The sequence below is a fragment of the Lynx canadensis genome, chromosome B3 (genome assembly GCF_007474595.2).
Source record: "Lynx canadensis isolate LIC74 chromosome B3, mLynCan4.pri.v2, whole genome shotgun sequence".
NCBI lineage: Eukaryota > Metazoa > Chordata > Mammalia > Carnivora > Felidae > Lynx > Lynx canadensis.
Window position 1 is genome coordinate 102004962 of NC_044308.2, and position 20207 is coordinate 102025168.

The 20207-nt window shown below is 44.6% G+C and overlaps 1 protein-coding gene across 4 annotated transcripts in view; it reads left to right on the plus strand.

Moving 5' to 3' along the window:
- The window catches only part of SAMD4A (sterile alpha motif domain containing 4A), a 215082-nt gene that overhangs the window by 155685 nt on the left and 39190 nt on the right, over nucleotides 1–20207 (plus strand). For 2 of the 4 annotated variants that reach the window (XM_030319145.1, XM_030319146.2), the window contains exons 4-6: nucleotides 4974–5237; nucleotides 16640–16749; nucleotides 18946–19032. In XM_030319145.1, coding sequence (XP_030175005.1) covers nucleotides 4974–5237; nucleotides 16640–16749; nucleotides 18946–19032 — 461 coding nt within the window. Of the gene's footprint in view, nucleotides 1–3617; nucleotides 4875–4973; nucleotides 5238–16639; nucleotides 16750–18945; nucleotides 19033–20207 lie in introns of those variants that run through there. The other 2 variants (XM_030319150.2, XM_030319149.1) reach the window with 2 other exon arrangements.

Consider the following 20207-nt stretch of genomic DNA (forward strand, 5'->3'; position numbering starts at 1 on the left):
GATTTGCACTTTGAATCTGTTGAAAGGAGAAAAAATGACAAAAAGAGCTATGAATTCAGCAGCATGTAAATTAATTTATATTTTATTAATTTTAATACTCTGCATATATATAAAAATTATTTGCAACACAGTATTTCATCTATTAACAGTGTGGTGCATATAGGGAAATTAAAATATTTCCACTACCCAGGGGTCCACAGTTCATACCTTGGGAATTATTGAACTACCTTGCAGGGGGCTTCCAGCTTTGAAATGTTAAGAATCTATGTTCATAATAATAATTCAAAAAATTTTTTTCTAAGTTTTATTTCTTTAGTTTGAGACAGAGTGAGCGTGAGTGGGGGAGAAGACAGAAAGGGAGGGAGAGAATCCAAAGCAGACTCCTCGCACTGTCAGCGTGGAGCCCGATATGAGGCTCGATCTCACGAACCACAAGATCTTGACCCAAATTGAAATCAAGTCTGCCACCTAACCGACTGTGCTGCTCTGGTACCCCATAACAATACCTTTTAAAGCATGAAATGCATAAATTGCATTCAGTGTGTAAGTTTTAAGTAGAACAGGGAAGTATGCAATGTATCTTTGAAAGATCTGCATTAAAGTTTGTTAGGATAAAGTTTCAGTGTTACAGTGGAGCTTCCATTATCTGGATGGTTCGCTTATGGGGATCACTTCTTCTCTCCTCGACTGTGAGGTATAATGCCTAACCTGACAGTGAACCAAAGAGATGGTTGGGCCAGTATCCCAAAACTTCCTCTTTCTACAAACCCTATCATTTGTCACATTAGAAAGCACAAAAAGTAGTTATACCTAATTTTCTTAAGAGTCTATCCCCGAAAGTCTTTTGCTGAATTTTATTTCAGTAACTAAAAATTGAGATGAAGTCAAGTTGGTCAAAAGAAAGGGGTAAGAAATCTGATTTCCAGGCTTTCAAGAAAATACTTCAAAGAACAGAACCCAGAGCCAGGTATCGTATTTTCCTCTAAAAAGGCGTTGAAAGGAATCTCATTAAAGATAGTTTCGAGATGAAAAACAAATCATGAGGTTAAGTGAGGTCAGAGAAGTTGGCTAGCCAAGAATGGTATGACAGAGTTTACTGCCAGATTAGAAGACCCTCTGTACTCACATCGCACAGCTTTAGTTCTGTAGCAAGATTATTTTTAGCTGTGTTTTGCATATTTCAACTAGACTTATTCGATAAATATTATTAATTTTTGGTTTATTTGAATTTATAAACGATCCCCTAGATTATAGTATTCTATTGACATACATACGCATACACACTGTATATGTGTACATACTTGACATTTCCTATAATAAAATTAAGCAATATTGAATCTATATTTCCTTCTAAAATTAATAAGCAATATTGAATCTATACTGTACACAGTATTAAGTTTTAGCTTCAGTTTTTCAAGAGCAGAAAGAGGCACAACCTTGTTCCCCTGGGTAGTTTTTAGTAGGATTTTCAATGTAATGAATCTACTCTGAAACATCCTGCCCCCCACCTCACCTATGATAAAGTCACAAATGCCATGTAAACTTAGGACTTCAATTCTGCTGGAAACTGCCAATTTCTAATCTATACTGAGATCTTTTTTTTCAAGGTGTACTTAATTCTGCCATGTTCGAATACACCTGGGGGCAGCTTAAGTCTGAATGGAGCATTGGTCGTTGTCTGCTGCATAGCAGTCCACAAGCGAGAACATTCGAAAGGTCTGCTTCTAGCTAGAGTCATTCTGGGACAGCTAACACAGAAGACTGTTTTCACTGCTCTCCCTCCCTACTCATAGGAAAAGGAAATTTATTTATCTGTTTATTTCAGTATCCATTTTCCCTCTTCATCCATTTATCACCACTTCAGATGAGTTCTTTCGGTTAAAAAATGGAGTGATGGGACAACCATCGATAACCTGCCCCTGGCCACCTCATTAATTCTATGGCGGTGTGGCCTACCTGCGCTCTGCCCATGGCATTTATTATTTCCTCTGCCAGTCCGTGCCAAACAAAGTACTCTAGCTCACGAGGTAACATGAAAATTGTCTCTGTGGCCAAGGCCTCCACCTCTACCTGAAGATCTGTCTTCACCCCAATATGGCACTGTTGGCAGGTCACCTGTCACCAGCTTCTGTCTCCTTCCCACAGGAAGCCAAGCCTGTATTGCCTGAGGCCTTGGTTCTCCTTGGAGAAATGAGGCATTTGCCCAACATGACTCTGCTCTTATTTAGGTGTGGCATCCAGCCTGGGTCTAAATGCATGGCCCTCTCTGCAAATCAGAAGCTTAGTGGGAGGCATTTTGCTTGGTTGAAACAGTAGGTTGGCTCCTAAGAAGATCTTTCTGTTTCGGTGCCCAGCTGCGGGAGTCTTTATGATACAGACAGGGTGGGGCCTTTAGTAGAAAGTTACTGGGAAAAGGCTCTGGCACCTCAGGTATAATTGATTTTTTTATTAGAGGCAGAGGCCAAGTTTATACCACATCCCTGTGACATCAGTCAAGCTCAGGAACATATATGAAGACATGGGTGTAGGTTTCTGTGATATATCCCTTTAAGTCCCATTAAGTTAGGTACCTACTTTGTTCCATTCTCAATAACCACGGAGGATACCGACAACCTCCCCAAGGATGCCCATCAGTGGGGAGGCAGTGTGGCTTTAAGAAAAGTTTAGGGGGAAAGAAGCAAATTGGCTCCATCCAACAATGGAATTCAACTGCTTATTCAACATGTGGGATATTGTTCTCAGTATCCAAAGGTGGGGACTCTCTTAGCAGGGTTACTACCCGTGATTATAGATTTACTTGTCACCTCTAACCAGACTAGGTGCTAAAGCACTTCAAAGCTGTGTGTCTGTCTTCGGCAAGGCCTGTTTTTATGGTTTCAGGCTTACTCCAATCCTGGCTATGAAGAGGAGCCCCCATTTCCGCTTGAGGCACACCTGGCTGGCACATTCGGAGCATCCACCAGATACTCTGAAATGGTTGCCAAGGTACCAGGGAGCAAAGATGTCTAAGCTGGACCATCCCAGCACTTGGTGCAGGCCTAAACAAGTCTGCCCCATTTTATATAAATACTTAGACAGGCATGAAATGGATTTTCTGGATGTCTGGCTTTCCTTCCTGTTGGCTTCTCTCTTCATTTTTGCTGCTGCTTCCTTTTTATTTATTTTTTTCTTTCTGCTTTTTTTTTTTTTTTTTTTCTCTTGCTACTTCTGATCCAACCAGGTAACAATACATTTTCCAGGGAGCCTTTTAAATAGTTTCTTCCCTAGTCTACTTAGTGGAAAGGCAAGCTATTTCAGCCTGTCAGGGTCAAAAAAAAATTTTTTTAAACAATGTTCCCTTTGCGTTTTTTAAAGTTCAATGATAATTCCTTGCCTTTGATAGAATCTACCTAATGTAGAAATTTCCCAGGTTGCAAATGATAAACTCAGCAGCTCTCTTGTTCCCCTCCTATTTTGTTCATGAAGAAGTGTCTGACCCTTCTGATTGCCCCCCTTTCACACAAGCTGCCCTCTGGCCATCTGAAGCCACATGGAAACATTGACAACAGAGGTGTGAGCCTCATTGCTCTTGGGGCCCGGCTGATGCCAGCTGACCATAAGCTACCTTCCCACACCACCACTGTCCAAAGACACTTTCTGGGAACACCCAGCCTTTTGGCTCTGGTCTTTATCTTTCAGTTCAGGGCAAGGTAACCTACTGCCCAGGTCTTTGTGGTGTGCTACCACACCAGAAACGCAGTTTAACCAAGAACAGAACTTCTTAGACTGGGATGTCAGGTCTGCTGACTAAAAAACACGGAGATTAACACCAGCAAAGAAGCGCTTGTCTGGACTTGGGGGAGCAAATACCTCACTGTAGGGGATACGGCCTGAGATGGAACTTAATGGCTTCCCTGAAAAATGTTTAAAAATGCATGTGGCTCAATTCCATGCTAGCGCTGCAGCAGTCAAAATAAACTGGGCCTGTGAGGGACCAGTGCTTGGAGAGAATGTTATGAATAGACTTATTTTGTGAAGCTGTCACTTAACACGCCCAGGAAAACCAACCAAGGGTACCGTCAGCTTCCTCGGCATTGATTTTGGTTAAATCCCTCCCTCGAATGACCTCCATTTAATTCGGCTAGTTATGTGAGTTTTGTTGCTTTTTCCTAGTTTTCTGGAAAAGAAATTAAACACGGGGGCTACGCAGATGTTGCCCGCTGTGTGGACGAGTTAAACATGCTGGTAAAAACCACCCCCAGCTCACTGAGCGCACCCCACTGGCTTCTGAATGAAAGCCTTGTTACCTGGAAGTGTTTTCAAGATGAAGTTTGGCATTAACCTGTGAAGCTGAGGGAAAGAATCAGCCCTTTCACACACAGCTACCAGTGTCCCACACGGACCCTGAGGTCCGGGTTAGTACGGCGGCCCTCGCTGAGCCTGCACCCTTCCAGAGCTGATAGTTTCCCCTGGTTCCTGGTCGGAAGGACTAGCCCCCTCTAGCTCAGCCCAGCAAAGATCCCAAATGGTAACCAGCCTGCCTTGCCCTCTAAGAGTCCACCCTAATGACACGGGTAATGTTGGGTTTTGTGTGTTTAAAAAAAAAAAAAAATGTGCAGTGTATGTTCTTTTTACTCTTGGCAGATGGCCACTTTGCCAGGCTGTCAAGCCTCACCTGATTTATAGGCCTACTGCCACAAATCCTGATTTCTAGAGTTAGAATGAAAACCAGACCCTGACCCACAAAGCCTAAGGCCAGATGTGTGGGCACTATAGGTATAGCCTCCCTGGGGAAACCCAGCCCAGCACAAGGTCCAGACAGCAGCCCTTGAAGGGAAAGCCCCTGCCAGGCCTGTATTCAGCCTGCGGTGACCACCGATAGAGTCGTCAGACAGGTTAGCATCATCTCTCAGGGTTAAAAGGTATTGTGGGTTCTCTGTGGCCCAGGCTAAAGGGGGGGGAATAACCTATTTCATTTTATTTTTTTTTTCCAGTTCTCTCAGGCCAGGCACACCACAGCCCTTTGAAACGATCTGTGTCCCTTACCCCACCCATGAATGTGCCAAACCAGCCTCTAGGACATGGATGGATGTCTCATGAGGACTTACGAGCTAGAGGACCCCAGTGCCTCCCATCCGATCATGCCCCCCTGTCTCCACAAAGCAGTGTAGCCTCTTCAGGAAGTGGTGGGAGTGAACACTTAGAAGATCAGAACACTGCTCGTAACACATTCCAAGAAGAAGGTAGTGGTATGAAAGGTGAGTGACTGAACGAGAAACCACTGGGAACAGAGTTGGCCCCTTTATTTGGAGTTAGAAGGGTAAAAAGAGAGGTAGATAGTGAGCAAGAGAGGAGCCCAGTCCTCTCTCCAGGCTTATGCATTGGACCCATCCCTTGCAGAGCTTCAGGGTTAACCATTCCTGGGATTCCCCTTCCTGGGAAGCCTGGGAAGCAGGAGCCAGAGCAAGAGAGGTCAACACTCTTTTTTTTTTTTTTTTTTAAATGCAGGGACTGCAGGCAGTTAATGAGTCACAGCTAACTGATAGGATCTACTGTTTGCACATACATTCTCAGCCTGCCCTGTTTGTAAAGGCGCTCAGCTACTCCAGCCTTCTACCTCCTTGCTGTGGCCAGGGAACCGTCAATAATGTAACAAAACAAACCACAGGATCTTTTTTTTTTTTTTAGGTCTTTCTTAATGCAGAATCATAGTAGTGCTTCCTTTCTCTCTCCCTTTTCCTTTGATATCCAAAGAAACTTTTAAATTCTTTTCTCTGCATCTGTTTAAGGGACATGAAAAAAATACCACTGAGAATCTCTGACAGTGTTTTAAGCCTGATAACAGATTTGCATACAGGTGATAAAGGCCTTTTTGTGCAGCATAAATAAATGTTTGTACATTGCCCTGTAAATCTGTCCTTTTCTTAACGATACTCATCAGGAGACAGAGACTTCCCAATTACCTGTGATAGGTTCAAAGAGGATACGTGCATTTTGTATTTTTAGACGCTAAGTTGTTCAAGGTCTGGGAAGTCCTTAGGGAAAGATGCTCATCAGGGACACACTAATTTGTTTTCGATGGAGAAACAATAACCAGTCATGCTTCTGGGAGTACAGTGCTGAGGGGGGGTCTGGGAGCACCCCCTTTGCTGGCATCCATGGTGCTGAGGTTTTGTGTCTCTGACCTTCCCCTCAAGAAGGATCATTGTTGACAAAGGAGGCTGTCTACCGAGTCCCCTCTCCGCCATGGCAGTGTGGCACAGAAAGACGCCCATGACCACCCAGGGGCCGACTGTGAGAGAGTACCAGGCTGAAACACGGAGCCTGTCCACTAGGGGAATGAAGTGCATTCCTCAAACGTTCCTCTCCCTCAACTGCAGGCCTGTGTGCTCCCCATGCCACCCCCACCCCGTGATGAATGCCCAGAGTGAGTGGGATGTGTCCTGATGCTTTTCTTCTGCTGATACAAGTGGGTCTTTAAAGGTGTTTAACAGGCAGCACAAACAATGGCTCATTTTGGCATGGAGGGATGTGTGTCCTCTTTCTCTTTCACAGTTTTCGAGGGAATGTGTCCATAATTTTGGAGATGTAGCCAAAACTCATTTCTGAGTCCACAGTACATGGTTGTGTGCTCAAGCGGCTGAGCCCCAGGTGACGGGTAGCAGGTGAGGCTCAGCCAGGCTTTGAGGTAAGCCTGCAGGCATCTGTCACTGGGGCACCGGAGCACCTGAGGGACCAAGGGAGGCAGGGTCAGCCATTGTTCTGGACTAGCTTCTTCCCAGGCGAAGTGGAGTGTCTGGCGGCACGTTTCTGAAGAAAACATATGTGCGATTCTAATTGGTAACTGAGGGAAGGAGGCCTTGGCCTTTGTGTTCAAGGGCGAGGAGGGTCCTGTGGGAAGGCCGTTCTCTAGGATACAGACCTCTCCTAGAGAGGAATGATGGTCCTGTGGTAAGAGGGTTGCTTTCTTTTTTTCTTTCTTCCTTTTACTTTCTTCTTCTTTCTTTCTTTTTCTCTTCTTTCTTTTTTCTTTCTTTCTTCTTCTTTTGTATTTCGTTCTTTTACTTACTTTTTTTTTCTTTCTTTTCTTTTACTTTTTTCTTTTCTTTCTTCCTTTTACTTTTCTTTCTTTTTCGTTCTTCCTTTTACTTTTCTTTTTCTTTCTTTCTTTCTTTCTTTCTTCCCTTTCCTTTCCTCTTTCTTTCTCTTTCTTTCTTTCTTCTTTAATGTACACCTTCAACATTCTCCCAAAGTAGTTAAAGGTATGCTCACTGTGTGCTGTCATGGTGAGGTGAGAAAACAATAATGAGAGCATTCTTTTAATGTTTTTATTTATTTATGAGAGAGAGAGATAGAGACAGAGCATGAGTAAGGGGGGGGGGGCAAAGAGAAAGGGAGACACAGAATCTGAGGCAGGCTCCAGGCTCTGAGCTGTCTGTGCAGAGCCTGACATGAGGCCTGAACTCACAAACCATGAGATCATGACCTGAGCCGAGGACGGATGCTTAACCAACTGAGCCACCCAGACACCCTGCGAGCACGTTTTTAAAGAGAAATGAATGAGAGGAAAATTGAATAAATTTCTTATTGCTGTTTTAGAATAAAAGTCAAAATCAAAGTTCAAGGAATATCCCATATATAAGCTTCTTCTATTCTTTTCTTCAGAATTGATAAGAATTGTCTCCTCAGAGATTCTTCAGTCAGAAAGTGATGCAGATAAGCACTTATATCCAAGAGTTTCTTTATAGGCCCAAGGGATATGGTCAGAAAACAAGCTATTTGGTGACTGGATGAAACAGTGGACTCTTTCCTATGTATATCCACCTTCTGCTGACCTATTGAACTGCTTGCTCCAAAGAATTGGTTTGGGATTCAAAATATAAAGTCCATAGCAAAGCAAAGGGCAAAACATATTTGAATGAGGACATGAGAAACAATGAAGGATTCTGTTTGTGGGATAAGTGTATTCGCAGTTCAGCTGATAGGTCAAGCAGTAGACGTGTCCATACCCCAAAACAGTAAGCATCCAGAGTCAGGGTCCAAAAGCATCCAAAAAGCCACCCCCTGGCTATGCCTGGAGAGGTCTTCTCGAAAAGGCCACTGCTCAACTCTGTCAGCAGAGACTATCCAGAGTGGCCTTCCAGGACGCACCCAGGAAGCAGCCCTCACCATGCCCAGCCTAAGAGGTTCTCATTGGATCCCTACGTCCAAGGGCAGACACCCGTTTTAAGTTTCCAAATTAATTCATACTTTCTGGGAAATGAAATATGAAATCTAAGGCTGAGCTTCTAAAAAGAGCCAGCTCTTCCTCTCGAATTCACATCTCTTTCTTTCTTGGGACCAGGTCCTCTGGCAGAATTATCAGCCCTTTGAGGCTAGTTTCCGGTCCACCTCGGGGTGCCATCACTGCATTGCTATTTTCCTACATTTTTAAAAAAGCCTAGTATATAGAAACAACAAGGTATCTGCGGTCGAATTTGGAGGAGTTCCAAATCTCCAGAAGATGCATGTCAGCCCTCCCCCTACACCTTGGGAAAAGGATAAAAAGTCACCATAATTGAGCTGAATTTAGTATGAATTCATCTTTCTTGCCAACAGCTCTGCATACCTTGCTGAAACATTGTTCATCTATTCCTTCCTTTTCATCTGGACAACCTGCCAGGTTTGGCTACGAACCGTCCCTTAGGAATGTGCCTCTTGGGTCAAAAGTGTGAAATAAAGCTCACGGCCCAGCATTCTTCTTTTTAAGATTTTCACAAACATCGATCTCTCCCTCTTTTGTCTTGGTGTCAGCACACCCTGTCAGGGATCGTCACGAAGTTCTCTCCCAAGTAGACCAACTTGTGCTCTCAGAGGATTAACATCATCTGTCTGCTTGCTTTGTTTTTTCCTTTTATAGTAAATACCCATCCTGAACATGTAAGTCAGCTCCAAAGCACAGATTGGATGTCCCTCAGGGTAGGGATCTCGGACTAATCTCAGGGTAAAGCAAGAATGGGATTAGCCACTGAAGTAGAAATTAATGAACAGAAGTGGGAAACAGCAGGAATATGAGAGTTCCCCCCGCCCCCCGCCCCTTAACATGCCTGTGGAGGCTACTGCTTATACATGTTTGGATCAGATATGCTGATTGTGGTTTCTAAATTCAGTTGTCCTTGTTTGCAGAAATGTCACTGTAACATTTCCCAGGGGAAGAATCCCAGATTCATGATTCCCGAGTCGATACTCAGTTATGTCCTCCTTCCCCTCGGTGCCAACATGAGTGGAATGTGCTCTCTTACCTCTTCTCTCATGCAAAGCCTTCAGGTGGCCGAGAGGAGAAAAAAGATACTCCCATAATTTCCTGGAAGGAGGAGAAAATATAGAAGAGCAGAAGTCGATTGGGGGAGGGAACGTTCCTGCCCCTCATTTTAGCACCATGTCCTCAGAAATGATGTGTAGACACAACACACAAAGACTTCTCAAAAGGCCAGCGCTGTTGATGAGTGATGTGGCTGTGTTCTACGGGAGCAAAGAGAAAAAAAGAAAGACTTATGAGGTTTTACTTTAGTCCTTATCAAGTCAGTTGACTTTTAAGCACCTGCTGAGAGAGGCTTGGGGCTAGTTACTGGGGAGACAGAGAAGAAATAGATTGTACTTGCCTCAAGGGAGTCCTGTCACATGAACAACAAACAGGTACCTGATGCAGGTGTATGGCTGTGAAAATGTCTTGTCTTCGGAGACCTGTGCTGGGTCAGACAGGCACCAAGGAGGTCCCTAATGCAAAGTGGAGAGAAGTTAAGGAAAGTTCCTGAGGAGGAGAGTCCTGGAGCTGAGTCTTGAAGCATGATTAAAGTTAGCCAAGTATATAAGGTAAGGGAAGGGCATTCTGTGCAAAGGGAAAAGAATACATGAAAGCATGGTGATGGGACAGGTTGACTGAATGCATCTATGGCTCAAGTGTCACATGGGAAAGAAGTCTGGAGAGGGGAAAACCAGATGCTAGGCTTTGCGAAAGATCTGACATTGATAGAAGCTGTTGAAGGCATTTAGCAGCAGAGCGACCTGCTTACGTTTGCTCATTAGAAATCAGACCCTAGCAGAAGTGTTGGGGGGACATGGAGGAGGGGATGAGGGGCAGGGGAGTCTGGATTGGGAAGCCAGCTGAGAGGTGGGGGATATTTTAGTGACTGAGGAGGAAAACGAGGTGGGACCAAGGCAAGCAGCAGCAAGAATGGATTCAAAGGAATGTGTCTGTGTGGTCTTCGTGAGGTAGAATTGAGACAGCTCAGAACTGAAAGTGCACTAGTTAAATGCAGATGGTGCTCCGGAGCAGGAGGAATTGAGGACGATGCCCAGGTTTCTGCCTGGGACAGCTGGGTAGCCCATGGTATCATCTAAGGCAAAGAGCATATAGAAGAAACAGATTGAGGGCCATTGTGAAGCATGGGGAGTATGAGAACCTACAGAACTTTCCAGTGGACGTGGGCCAACACTGTAGTGCACCATGTTCTTCCCTGGCACAGCCTCCCTGAGCTCTGGCTCCTCTCCTCACCTGCACAGGTTGAATATTCTGCCTACCTGTAGGGAAACTCATGTGGGAGACTCCCTTCCAGATTTCTGGCTAGTAAGGCTCATAGATTTGGGCTCCTACGAGTGAGAGGCTCCATGACTTTCTCATTGCAGTCATCAGTGTGAAAGGGGTAGAGGTTACGGTCTGTTTCTCTTGATATATGCTTCAGCCTCACCATAATGGGTTAACATTAACTGAGTTGACTTATGATGTGTTGCTGTTATATTAGTACAAAATATGGAGGTAACTGAAACTGTTACATTGTTTGTCTATAGACATAAAAAAAGGTTAAGAAGGAAACTGTGGCTTCAGGAACCTTGATAGAACACAGCAGTTAAGAGTGGAGGGGACCAGGGACTGCGAAAAATAGGCTTAGGTTGCCTTTTCTAGGGAGTCTTTCTTAGATGAAACGTAAGTAAACTTTTTTTCTCCACAGCAAAGGAAATATATTGCCTATTCTGAAATAGCCAGTTGTGGGGTTTTGAGTTGTTTTTGAAATGTAAACCTCTGAACTTCTGCCTGTCTTAGAATGAAATTAGAAAAATTATTGAGAAGTGTGATTCTCTTAAAGACAAAGAACCCCGACAGACACCTTCATGAGCAAGATTGTGAATACAGCATTTCTGAGGGTCATAAAGGTGTAAGTGACAGAGTGGGAGGGGGCTGAGACACTCTTCTGCATGGCTGTCATGGCAACAAGCCACTATTTTCTGAATGTTGACTTTCTAGACGCTGTCTTGAATTCGTCTAACTTCAAGGCCAGGACTTAGTAAATTTACCTCACTTTCTTCACTCCCAAATACCAGCATAGAGCCTGCATGGATAGGTCCTAATGGGCTCAGATTGTGCCCCCTCTTCTAAGGTAGGCGGAAGGCTCCTTGTCCTTGAAAAGCAAATTTCCTGGATTCCCCCAAATTCTAAGGGTCATGAGTCTTTTAACCACCCTTCCTTGCCAAGCGTGTGTCTTCTGCTGCAGTGCTTTAAGAACTGTGCGGGCACATAGAGGGTAGCTTGCGACGTGGAACCTAGCCGCTATTTAACGACGCAAAGCAAGCTGCGTGTGGAAAACCACTTATGAACGTCACGGCTAACGGAAACTGAGAAATTGAGTCCCTGCACTTGTATCCAAACCCTCTAAGTGGGTATTTCACTCAACCTGTTTCTTCAGAGACCCACACATGCTCCCCATCAGCATGGAACCCCTCCTGGAGGCCAACATGGACACTTCCCAGGACTGAGGAGCGTGCTCACAGTTCACAAGAACCATAGACCAAGGCGCCTTCTTCCTTTCGCTCAGAGGCTAGAACAGCACTGAGCTGTTCATTCTGCTCTGGCCAGAAAGAGACAGGCATCAGTAATATCGATGGTATTCCTAGACTTCTGCTTTGGATTTGAAAGGAATCTTTCCCCTCTCACTTCAACACTGAAGAGTTAGCCTCTTCTTACCCCTCAGTTGGCTCACTCCTCTCCCTCAAAGACCAAGGATGCAGTTGTTTCCCGGGAAGAGAGAGAGTTGTTTGAGATTAGCCTGGCTCTCTGTGGTGAATGGGAGTTTCTCTTCTGTCTGCAGGTACCAGGACCACCACAAGGTGAGGCCCCTTGTGGAAACCAAGGCTGTTCGCGTTTCTCTCTTCCAGGAACGTTTTACTCCCTGCCCTTTATGATGCTTCCCATATTGAGCCCTTCTGCAGTACCGGTTCCATCTTTCAATCTTGTGGAGCCTCTTTGTTTGTGAGGCAGGTGCTGCATGGCCTGCTGAGTGGTATTTGCAGCCATTCCAGCAGCAAATATTTGAAAAAAGCAGCTCAAGTTCTACTTGGAGCCCAGCCTCTGTGTGAGCTGTTGTGTGCACCACAAGACCTCTCTGTGGCTGGTTTGTCCAAACTCTAAAAGGGGAAATAGAACTCAGCATAATTGGAAATTGATCCCATTGGTAAAGGCCATCAGGTACACACAGAGCATGGAAAAGATGAGTGTAGTACTATGCCCAAAAAAGGCCTTATGAAGATAAACCACTATGGACTGCAGCAAGATCTAGAAGGAGCTTTGTGAAAGACGGACACTGTGCACAGGGGCCACCATCTGCACACAGTGCTTTCTCCTAGAAACCTGCTACCCTTCAGCTTCCTCCTCCCGGTTTTCTTCATGGGCTTCTCTTCTCACACCTTCCCCTAAATGCCTCATGCTCCCAGGGCTCCATCTTAGCTCACCCCTGTTCTCATTGCATGCTCTTTCCCTAAGTGACCTCACCCACTTCCATGGCTTCAAGCCACCACCCACCACGTGCTGCTGACAAGTTCTCCGGCTCAGACCTCGCTTCAGAGATCCTTCTAGCTGACTTTTCCACCTGGATGGCTCAAAGGCAGTGACACTCGGCCGACATGAAGTAGAGCTCACCATCTCTCCCTTGCCACCCCAAACCTGCTGCCCCCCTGTACTTTCTGTCTTCCCAAGCTTGAGTCAGAAGAACCACCAGTCTCACTCACATTCCCTATTCCCTGATCTTCAAGCGCTGTCCATTTATATCCTTTCCTTCTCACCAGCGCCCTTCCAAGCCATCTGCAAGGGCTTCGGTTCATCTCCCAGCCTCCACTCCCACATCCCCTCGTCCAGGCTTTACACTGACAGCCGTCACCTTTCTTACATACTCATCTGATAGTGCCTCTGCTGCCCAGATTTCAGCAGTGCCTCATCACCCAAACATGAGGCCTACTGTCCTTGTTTCAGCATTATAGATCTCAATCATTGGACCCCTGCCTATTTGTCCCACCTTGTTACTTACTATCATTCACCCAAGTGCTTGCTCAGCCCCAAATGCTCTCTTAGCTCTGTGCTTGCTAATATGCTGTTCCTGCCTCCTCAGATGGCTTCCTCAGTAGGTCTGCCCAGTGATTCCAGGACTGCTGCTACTTTGAAGCTATCCCTTACTCCCCAGGGCAAACCAGAATGCACATTGTTCTGTGCCTGCCTAGAACTTTGAGTTGACTTAGCACTTGTCCTGCAACTATTATAAATGTTTTGTGTGAGTCAGCTATTCTCTTTGGATTAAAAGTTCCTTGATGGCAGGGACATGCCTGGCCCCCACAGCAAACGTTCAAAATGTTGAGCAAATATCGGGATGCTCGCACTTGCCAAGGAAGTCAACCCGGCATAGAGCAAAAGCATCTTAATCTTTCCCACACTGCATAAGAGAGTGACTTTCTAGTCGTCTGGGATCTCCATTGGCATGTCGAGCAGAAGCAGCCCAGATGAAGCTAAATGGCTATGTGCCAGCCAGAGGTGGGAGCCCAGGAGGCACGCGTGACATCAATCACGTATCTGCTCCCAAAGGAAATAGCCCTGCTTGTCTGTGTCTCTCAACTCTAGCCACAGCTTTGCAGAATGAAAAACCACAATATCTGAGGTTATATGAGGTGGTTCTTAGTTTTGCATCCAACCCTGTGGCACCTGGTACACAGGAAAGGACCTGAACTTTTAGCTCGACTTTGCCTCTGGGTAACATCGTCACAGAATCTAGCATCCAAGTCATTGGAGTTCCTGGCTTGGGAGGAGTGAAATGGTCCGGGTGCTCTTGCTTCTCTGGTTTATTTCCCTCCTAATGGAGTTTTGTTTTAATTCCTGGCAAAAGAAGATACCTTGTCTCGAACCAGGGGATGAAAGATTAGTAGGCTATGTTCTTAAGAACTGGGATTTCTTCTTCTTTGTTCATCAGTTCATGTTTCAGGAAGGAGAGCTCTTCAAGCACACAACACCGAGCTAGGCACTGAGACACTCACTATACAAGAAGAGTCAACATGTGCCTGCCTCAAGGGAATATACGGCCAAGAGAAGCTTACATTTCCCAGCAACATTATCTAGAAGTAACTTCTCAGGAAGGCCTAACTCACTGTGTTGTGTAGGAACCTTTTGTAGGAAGACAATTCCCATGACCCGCATTTTGACTAAACAGGTGAGGCAGGCCCTTCCAGCCCTCTAATAGAAATTCTAGTTGTCAGATATTTTGTGGAAAGGAACTAGTATTGAGTGGAGTATTAGTCTTGACAAGCCCAGACTTGCACCCCGCTCTCCCCAACTCTTAAAACCCTACATTGTCCTCTTGGCATATAAAATACCCAGTTTTTAACATGATTTAGTAGCTGAGGACTCTGTTTTATCATTGGTGGATTTGCATGATTCAACTGTAGGGCACCCAGTGAAAATCTGGCCCATGAGATGCTCTGTAATCTCTGCAACAGATTTTGCCCAAGTGTGCCTTGGGGTTACCCAGACTTCCCTGAATCATGATCAGTGAGTTTTCTGAGCAACAAGTTGGGGCTTTTCCAAGTAGCAAACATGAATCCTAGTGCCAAAGTTGTTAACACATTATTGGCCCAAGAGCCGGAGCTGTTGTTATTTGCCTGGTCACTCTGCAGACGTATTAGCATTGTTTCAGCAAAACAAGACATGATGGAGAATAAAGTCTGGTAAAACAGGTCCAGGATGTCGCAGGAAGGACAGCACCAGAGTCCGAGCTGGCAGGGTCTGGACTCTACCGAACTACAGTTTGAGTCGAGGAGGATGTTAGGGGTCTGTACTATGTGCCTGGGGAAGCCTTGTCTCTGTGGTTACTGATGATCCCAGAGGGACCCTCTGCTTGTCACTGTAGAATGAAGGGCCTCCAAGCACAAAATCAAGCCTGTGTTTGGTTCCCCCAGGGGGCCTGAAATCAGGGCCTGATTTCAGAGGAGGCCAGGTTTCTTTAATCAATCCCAGTTAACTACCTTAAAAATTGAAAATTGGAAGGTTCCCACTTACTCTGGAGTGTTTGTCAGTGCCTCAGAATAAAGCACGTGGAAATAGTATATTGTAATCAACATGGTTAGTAATGGATAACACTTTATAGGAAACATGAATAACATTTACCCAGTGCGTCAACATTTCTAAGTACTTTGCAGTCATTGTTTACCCAGCCCTAGCACTGACGGGCTGTTTGGCCCTCATCTCACAAGAAGTTGATATGACATAGGAAAAAGATAGGAATTGGGAGGCCTGGTTCTAGTCCCCAGTTCACCACATACTCCAAAAACTTGACTTAATGACTTAATTTTGCCATCTGTAAAATGAGCAAGGAGTGGAGGAAGCTGATTCTAGAGATTTCTCAAAGATCCCATCAGCGCAGAAATGCTAAAGAGCATGCACAAGGCCTTTGCTTTGGTTGTACTTAGGAACAAGGTGATAACTCTCATGAATTCTGATACTATTTCTATTAATTTTCCCAACTCGAGAATCCCAGATTTGGGCTTATTTCAGATCTGCTTTGGAATTCCTATTATCCTATGGTCTAAGCAATCTCTGGGTCCTTCCAGTCTTGGTACATTTGTCGTCAATATTCAAGCAAAAGGCCAGAGACACATCCAGATACATTCCATAACTTGGAGAAGTGGTCAGCGGACACACACACACACACACACACACACACACACACACGTGATAGTTTGGAGTCTAGGATGCCCTTATTCCCACTGGGGCACAGGAAGGCAGAAGAAAGATTAGGCTAAGAATGACAGCAACCCCACCCGTGGGTCCTACAGTTGCCTGGTTTACCTATCACTGTGGAAGCAGAGGAAGCAGCATGTGGAGAGCTACACTAAACCTAGAAAGAAGTTTTCTTTGAGATGAAGACTCATCATGTGTAGTTTTAACATTCTAAGTCAGTTCTCTCCAAATCAAGGGGTTCCTTGCCATATTTTTGGTCATGAATCCCTCTGAGAATCTTATGGAAACTATGGATGATTTCTGCCCAGAAAACTAAACATATTTACAAATTGGGATATAATTTTAGGGAATTCCTATATGCCCTGAAGCCCATGGACCCCAAGTTAGCCACCCCTAGTCTAAAGTAGTATAAGGGAACCCAATAGCAGGAATATCAGGGCTAGACCAAGATTTCAAAGTCCAGAATTTGCTGCCAAAATTGAATTGAACAAGTAGTAACATAAAGGGTTTTTTTTTTCTTTTTTTCCCTCTGACCATCACCCTCCTTTCCTTTCTCTATTCCCATATCTTTTGTCATCTCTTCTCGTTCCCTTTCAATTTCTCTCCCCATCTCTTGCACATCTTGCACCACAGATGTTCCAGCCTGGTTAAAAAGCCTCCGCCTGCACAAGTACGCTGCGCTTTTCTCCCAGATGACCTATGAGGAAATGATGGCCCTTACTGAGTGCCAGCTGGAGGCTCAGGTATGTGCTTCAAGGGACCATCCTCTGAGAAGGTGCCCCAGGTGGAACCTGAAGTTGAAGCCCAAGATAGACCTTGTTTGGACCCATACCTGTTCCCACCTAGTAGCTTGCCTTGTTCTAGGAACTGTCAGGTGCTGGCCAGCATTGCATGGTGAGTAAGGCTGGGTTCTTGCCTTCGGGGTCCAGTAGGAGATGGAGACCAGCAGGTAACTCTAAGGCAAATGAGGCTTAGTGAGAAAGAGTATGTTGAAAAAGGTATGACCTAGGTGCATGCTCTACATTCAAGGTGCCAGGGAGGAATCAGTGGAGTGGCCTAGAAGTAACGTTTGACCAAAGCCTCAAAGAGTCTGTGTCCCTGCTTTTGCTTTCCTTGCCCCATCTCTCCATCTGGCCAACTAGGGTTTGTTTGGACAATGACAGATTGGTTGTCTGTTGTCCAGTCTGGTTTTCAAATCAGCTAACTTCTAGTAGTTAGTGAGTCGAAGCACCAGGTCATGCCTCAGACCTTCCCCAACGTTTTTCTAAAAGCATGTTCAGATTGGACTCAGCTGAGATTGGAGTAAGTTGTGCAAAATCCTTTTTCTTCTAACTACCTTGAATAACATGGGATAGTCACAGAGAATGAGATTACCCCAGGTCTCAGATTTCATTTCCCTATGTGTGCCCATAAAAGAACAATGTTCTCCCTTCCTTCTAAGGCATCTTTCCCCAAGTGTGGATGCCAAAGGCTAGGCCAGTCGACAGACCCCCCGCAAAACTAAGCATGCTTCGTACCATGCTGTGCTCGAGTAAATAAATCTGAGCAATGTCTTTGTTTCTCTTGGTTAAAATGCCATTTGCATGTTTCTAATTGACCTCAGTTTTCCTTCGAGCAATGATTTAAAAGAATTAATGGTCTGAATAAGCTAACAGTATTTCCCTTGCAGGAAGAGAAGACTGTACCATTTGGGGCAGGACTGCTCTGGAAGCATACCTCCCAGCACATGCTGGTTTCCCATTGCATATTCAGTACCCTCAGTTAACCTCTGTAGGCCTGGCTGAATACCAGTATTGAGATGCAAGACAAAGCCCAAAGTCACTGCACATTCTCAGAGAATGAAAGGCACTAATTTCAACTTCCTAACACTTCTCCCGCTGCTTTTTACATCTTGATTGCTCCTTGAGATCCCAGGGATTGATGAGAGCGACCTCTAACAGCATTTTTTGTGTTTGGGTCAGAGTTGAGGGGAAAAAAAAAAAATCTAAGTCCTCAGTTATTGACTTGAGAAAACAAACAAACATACAAACCAAACGAGCAAACAAACAAGAAATAATTGACAGAGAGGGCCAAGCCAGAGGCCAGCACAAATTTTTCAGAGTAATTTAATTCACTTGAACCCAAAGTCAAGGTAAACAAATCTGCCCCCTAACACTTTATCCTAGAGAGTGAGTTCAGTTTTCACTTGAGTGTTAATATCTCTGAAGGAGAGGCGTCTGGTGTTCCCATCTTTTCCTTCTTTAAGAGGAATCCTATGACTAGTTGCAAGAAGTCACCAGAAGTCTGTAGTAGAGACCTGATTTAAGAAAGGACCTGCTTGGAAATGTGTGATATCTGTAGTCAACAAGGGTTTAAATAAATCCGTAGGCTCAGCATTGCACACAGTTAAGACAAAATCCACAGTCCTAACTGTGAATCCTAATCATTTAGCTGAAGTGATGACTGGAGACCAAAGATGACCTGAAAACTGCCAAAAATTGCCCTGGTTGTAGGGCACGTGGTAGAATTGCACCAGCCTTCACATACTCTTGAGATGGAAAACCTAGGAAAGGGTTGAGAAAACAATGAAGATCTGTATGGGATGGAGACCTTCAGGCAAACTGAGGGACTGACATGGCAAAATATGAAGAGGGTGTATGACTTTAAAATGATCCTTTAAGACTGTGAAGACATTTCATGCTGGGTGGGTAATTGGCTGTTCTAGCTCCCTCTCTCTTCTCCTAAAGGTCACAACCAAAGGACACGGGCAAATCTGTAGCCAGATGTAGTTAAAATATTTAGTAAGGAGAGGTTTATGACAATGAGTACTGAAGAGAGAGACAAATGGATATTTACTGGTCTGCAAATGTAGGAACCAAGAAGACAGTAAATAGCCTCCAAGAGTCTTTAAACTGGTTCTTAAAAATATATCTTTAAATATAACTTTTATTTAATTACAGAATGTTACCAAAGGTGCAAGACACAAAATTGTCATCAGTATTCAGAAGCTCAAAGAAAGACAAAACCTCCTGAAGTCTTTGGAAAGGGTAAGTTATCACCAGGTGAAGGCACATCTCCACCTTTATCACGGGAAGATTCTCAGTCGAAAGTGTCACTGGCAGACCTTTTATAGAGTGTATCACCTTGTTTCCCTAAGAGGCAGAAAAACATGAAAGGATTTTCAAGTGAACTATCCTGGTTCCCCAAGCTTCTGGGTAACCCGACTGCTGAAATGTACTTATTCCCTGGGTCAAGGCAGCCTGTGACCGGCCATCCCAGTAAACCCCAGGTTCAATAGAGGGAATGAAAATCATTTGGCTGATAGGCACCTATCAGCTGCTACTGTCCCTTTTCGTTTGTTGCCTAAACAAGTTCTCTTCCTATCTTTGTATCCGGACATCACCCTGGTAATGATATTTTTAGGACGTGGTGGCTTTATGATTTCATCTGAGGTGCAGAGGAGAGCAGGCCTGTTCCTGGGCTGCCCTCTGCCCCAAGTTGGGATTCTTGTGCATTGCTGTTGGGAGGTGGTTGGGACTGGTGGGTGGAAAGTTCTGTAGGGATGTGCCGCCTGCGGAGCCTGAGTGGTGAGGTCCTCTAGTGTGTCCAGGGTGACTTTGGAAGGAAACAAAGTATTGAGGGAGGTAGGGCTAATGCCCTACCTATGTTCTGTAAGAACATAAACGTTTTAATGCAGTGAGAGGTTTTTTTTTAACTTATAAAAATAGGGGCGCCTGGCTGGCTCAGTCAGAAGAGCATATGAGTCTTCATCTCAGGGTCATGAGTTCGAGCCCTGCATTGGGTGTAGAGGTCACTTAAATAAATAAAACTTAAAAAAAATTTTTTTTTAAAGATGTGTGTATATAATTTTATATACAACATATAAAGTTATATTTAATGCATATCACATAAAATATAAAGTATATGTATAGAATAAGCATATATAACTTTATAAGGAAAGTGGCTTTAAAGCCATGGGATAGATATAGAGGCTACTCATATGCCCATCTGTGATGAAAGGTCTGCCCCTAATTAAAGTGAATCACAAATGACACGTGACCTATCCAACTGAACCCGAGGTTATTGTTGTTCTTAATTTTATGATAACTCCTTTACCAAGCGGTTTGTCTAACAGAGTGATTATTGCCATCTTTAATATAAGAAACCATTCTCTTTTGGGGACCATTCAAAAGGCCAATTTTCTCCTTATCTGTTAGAAAGC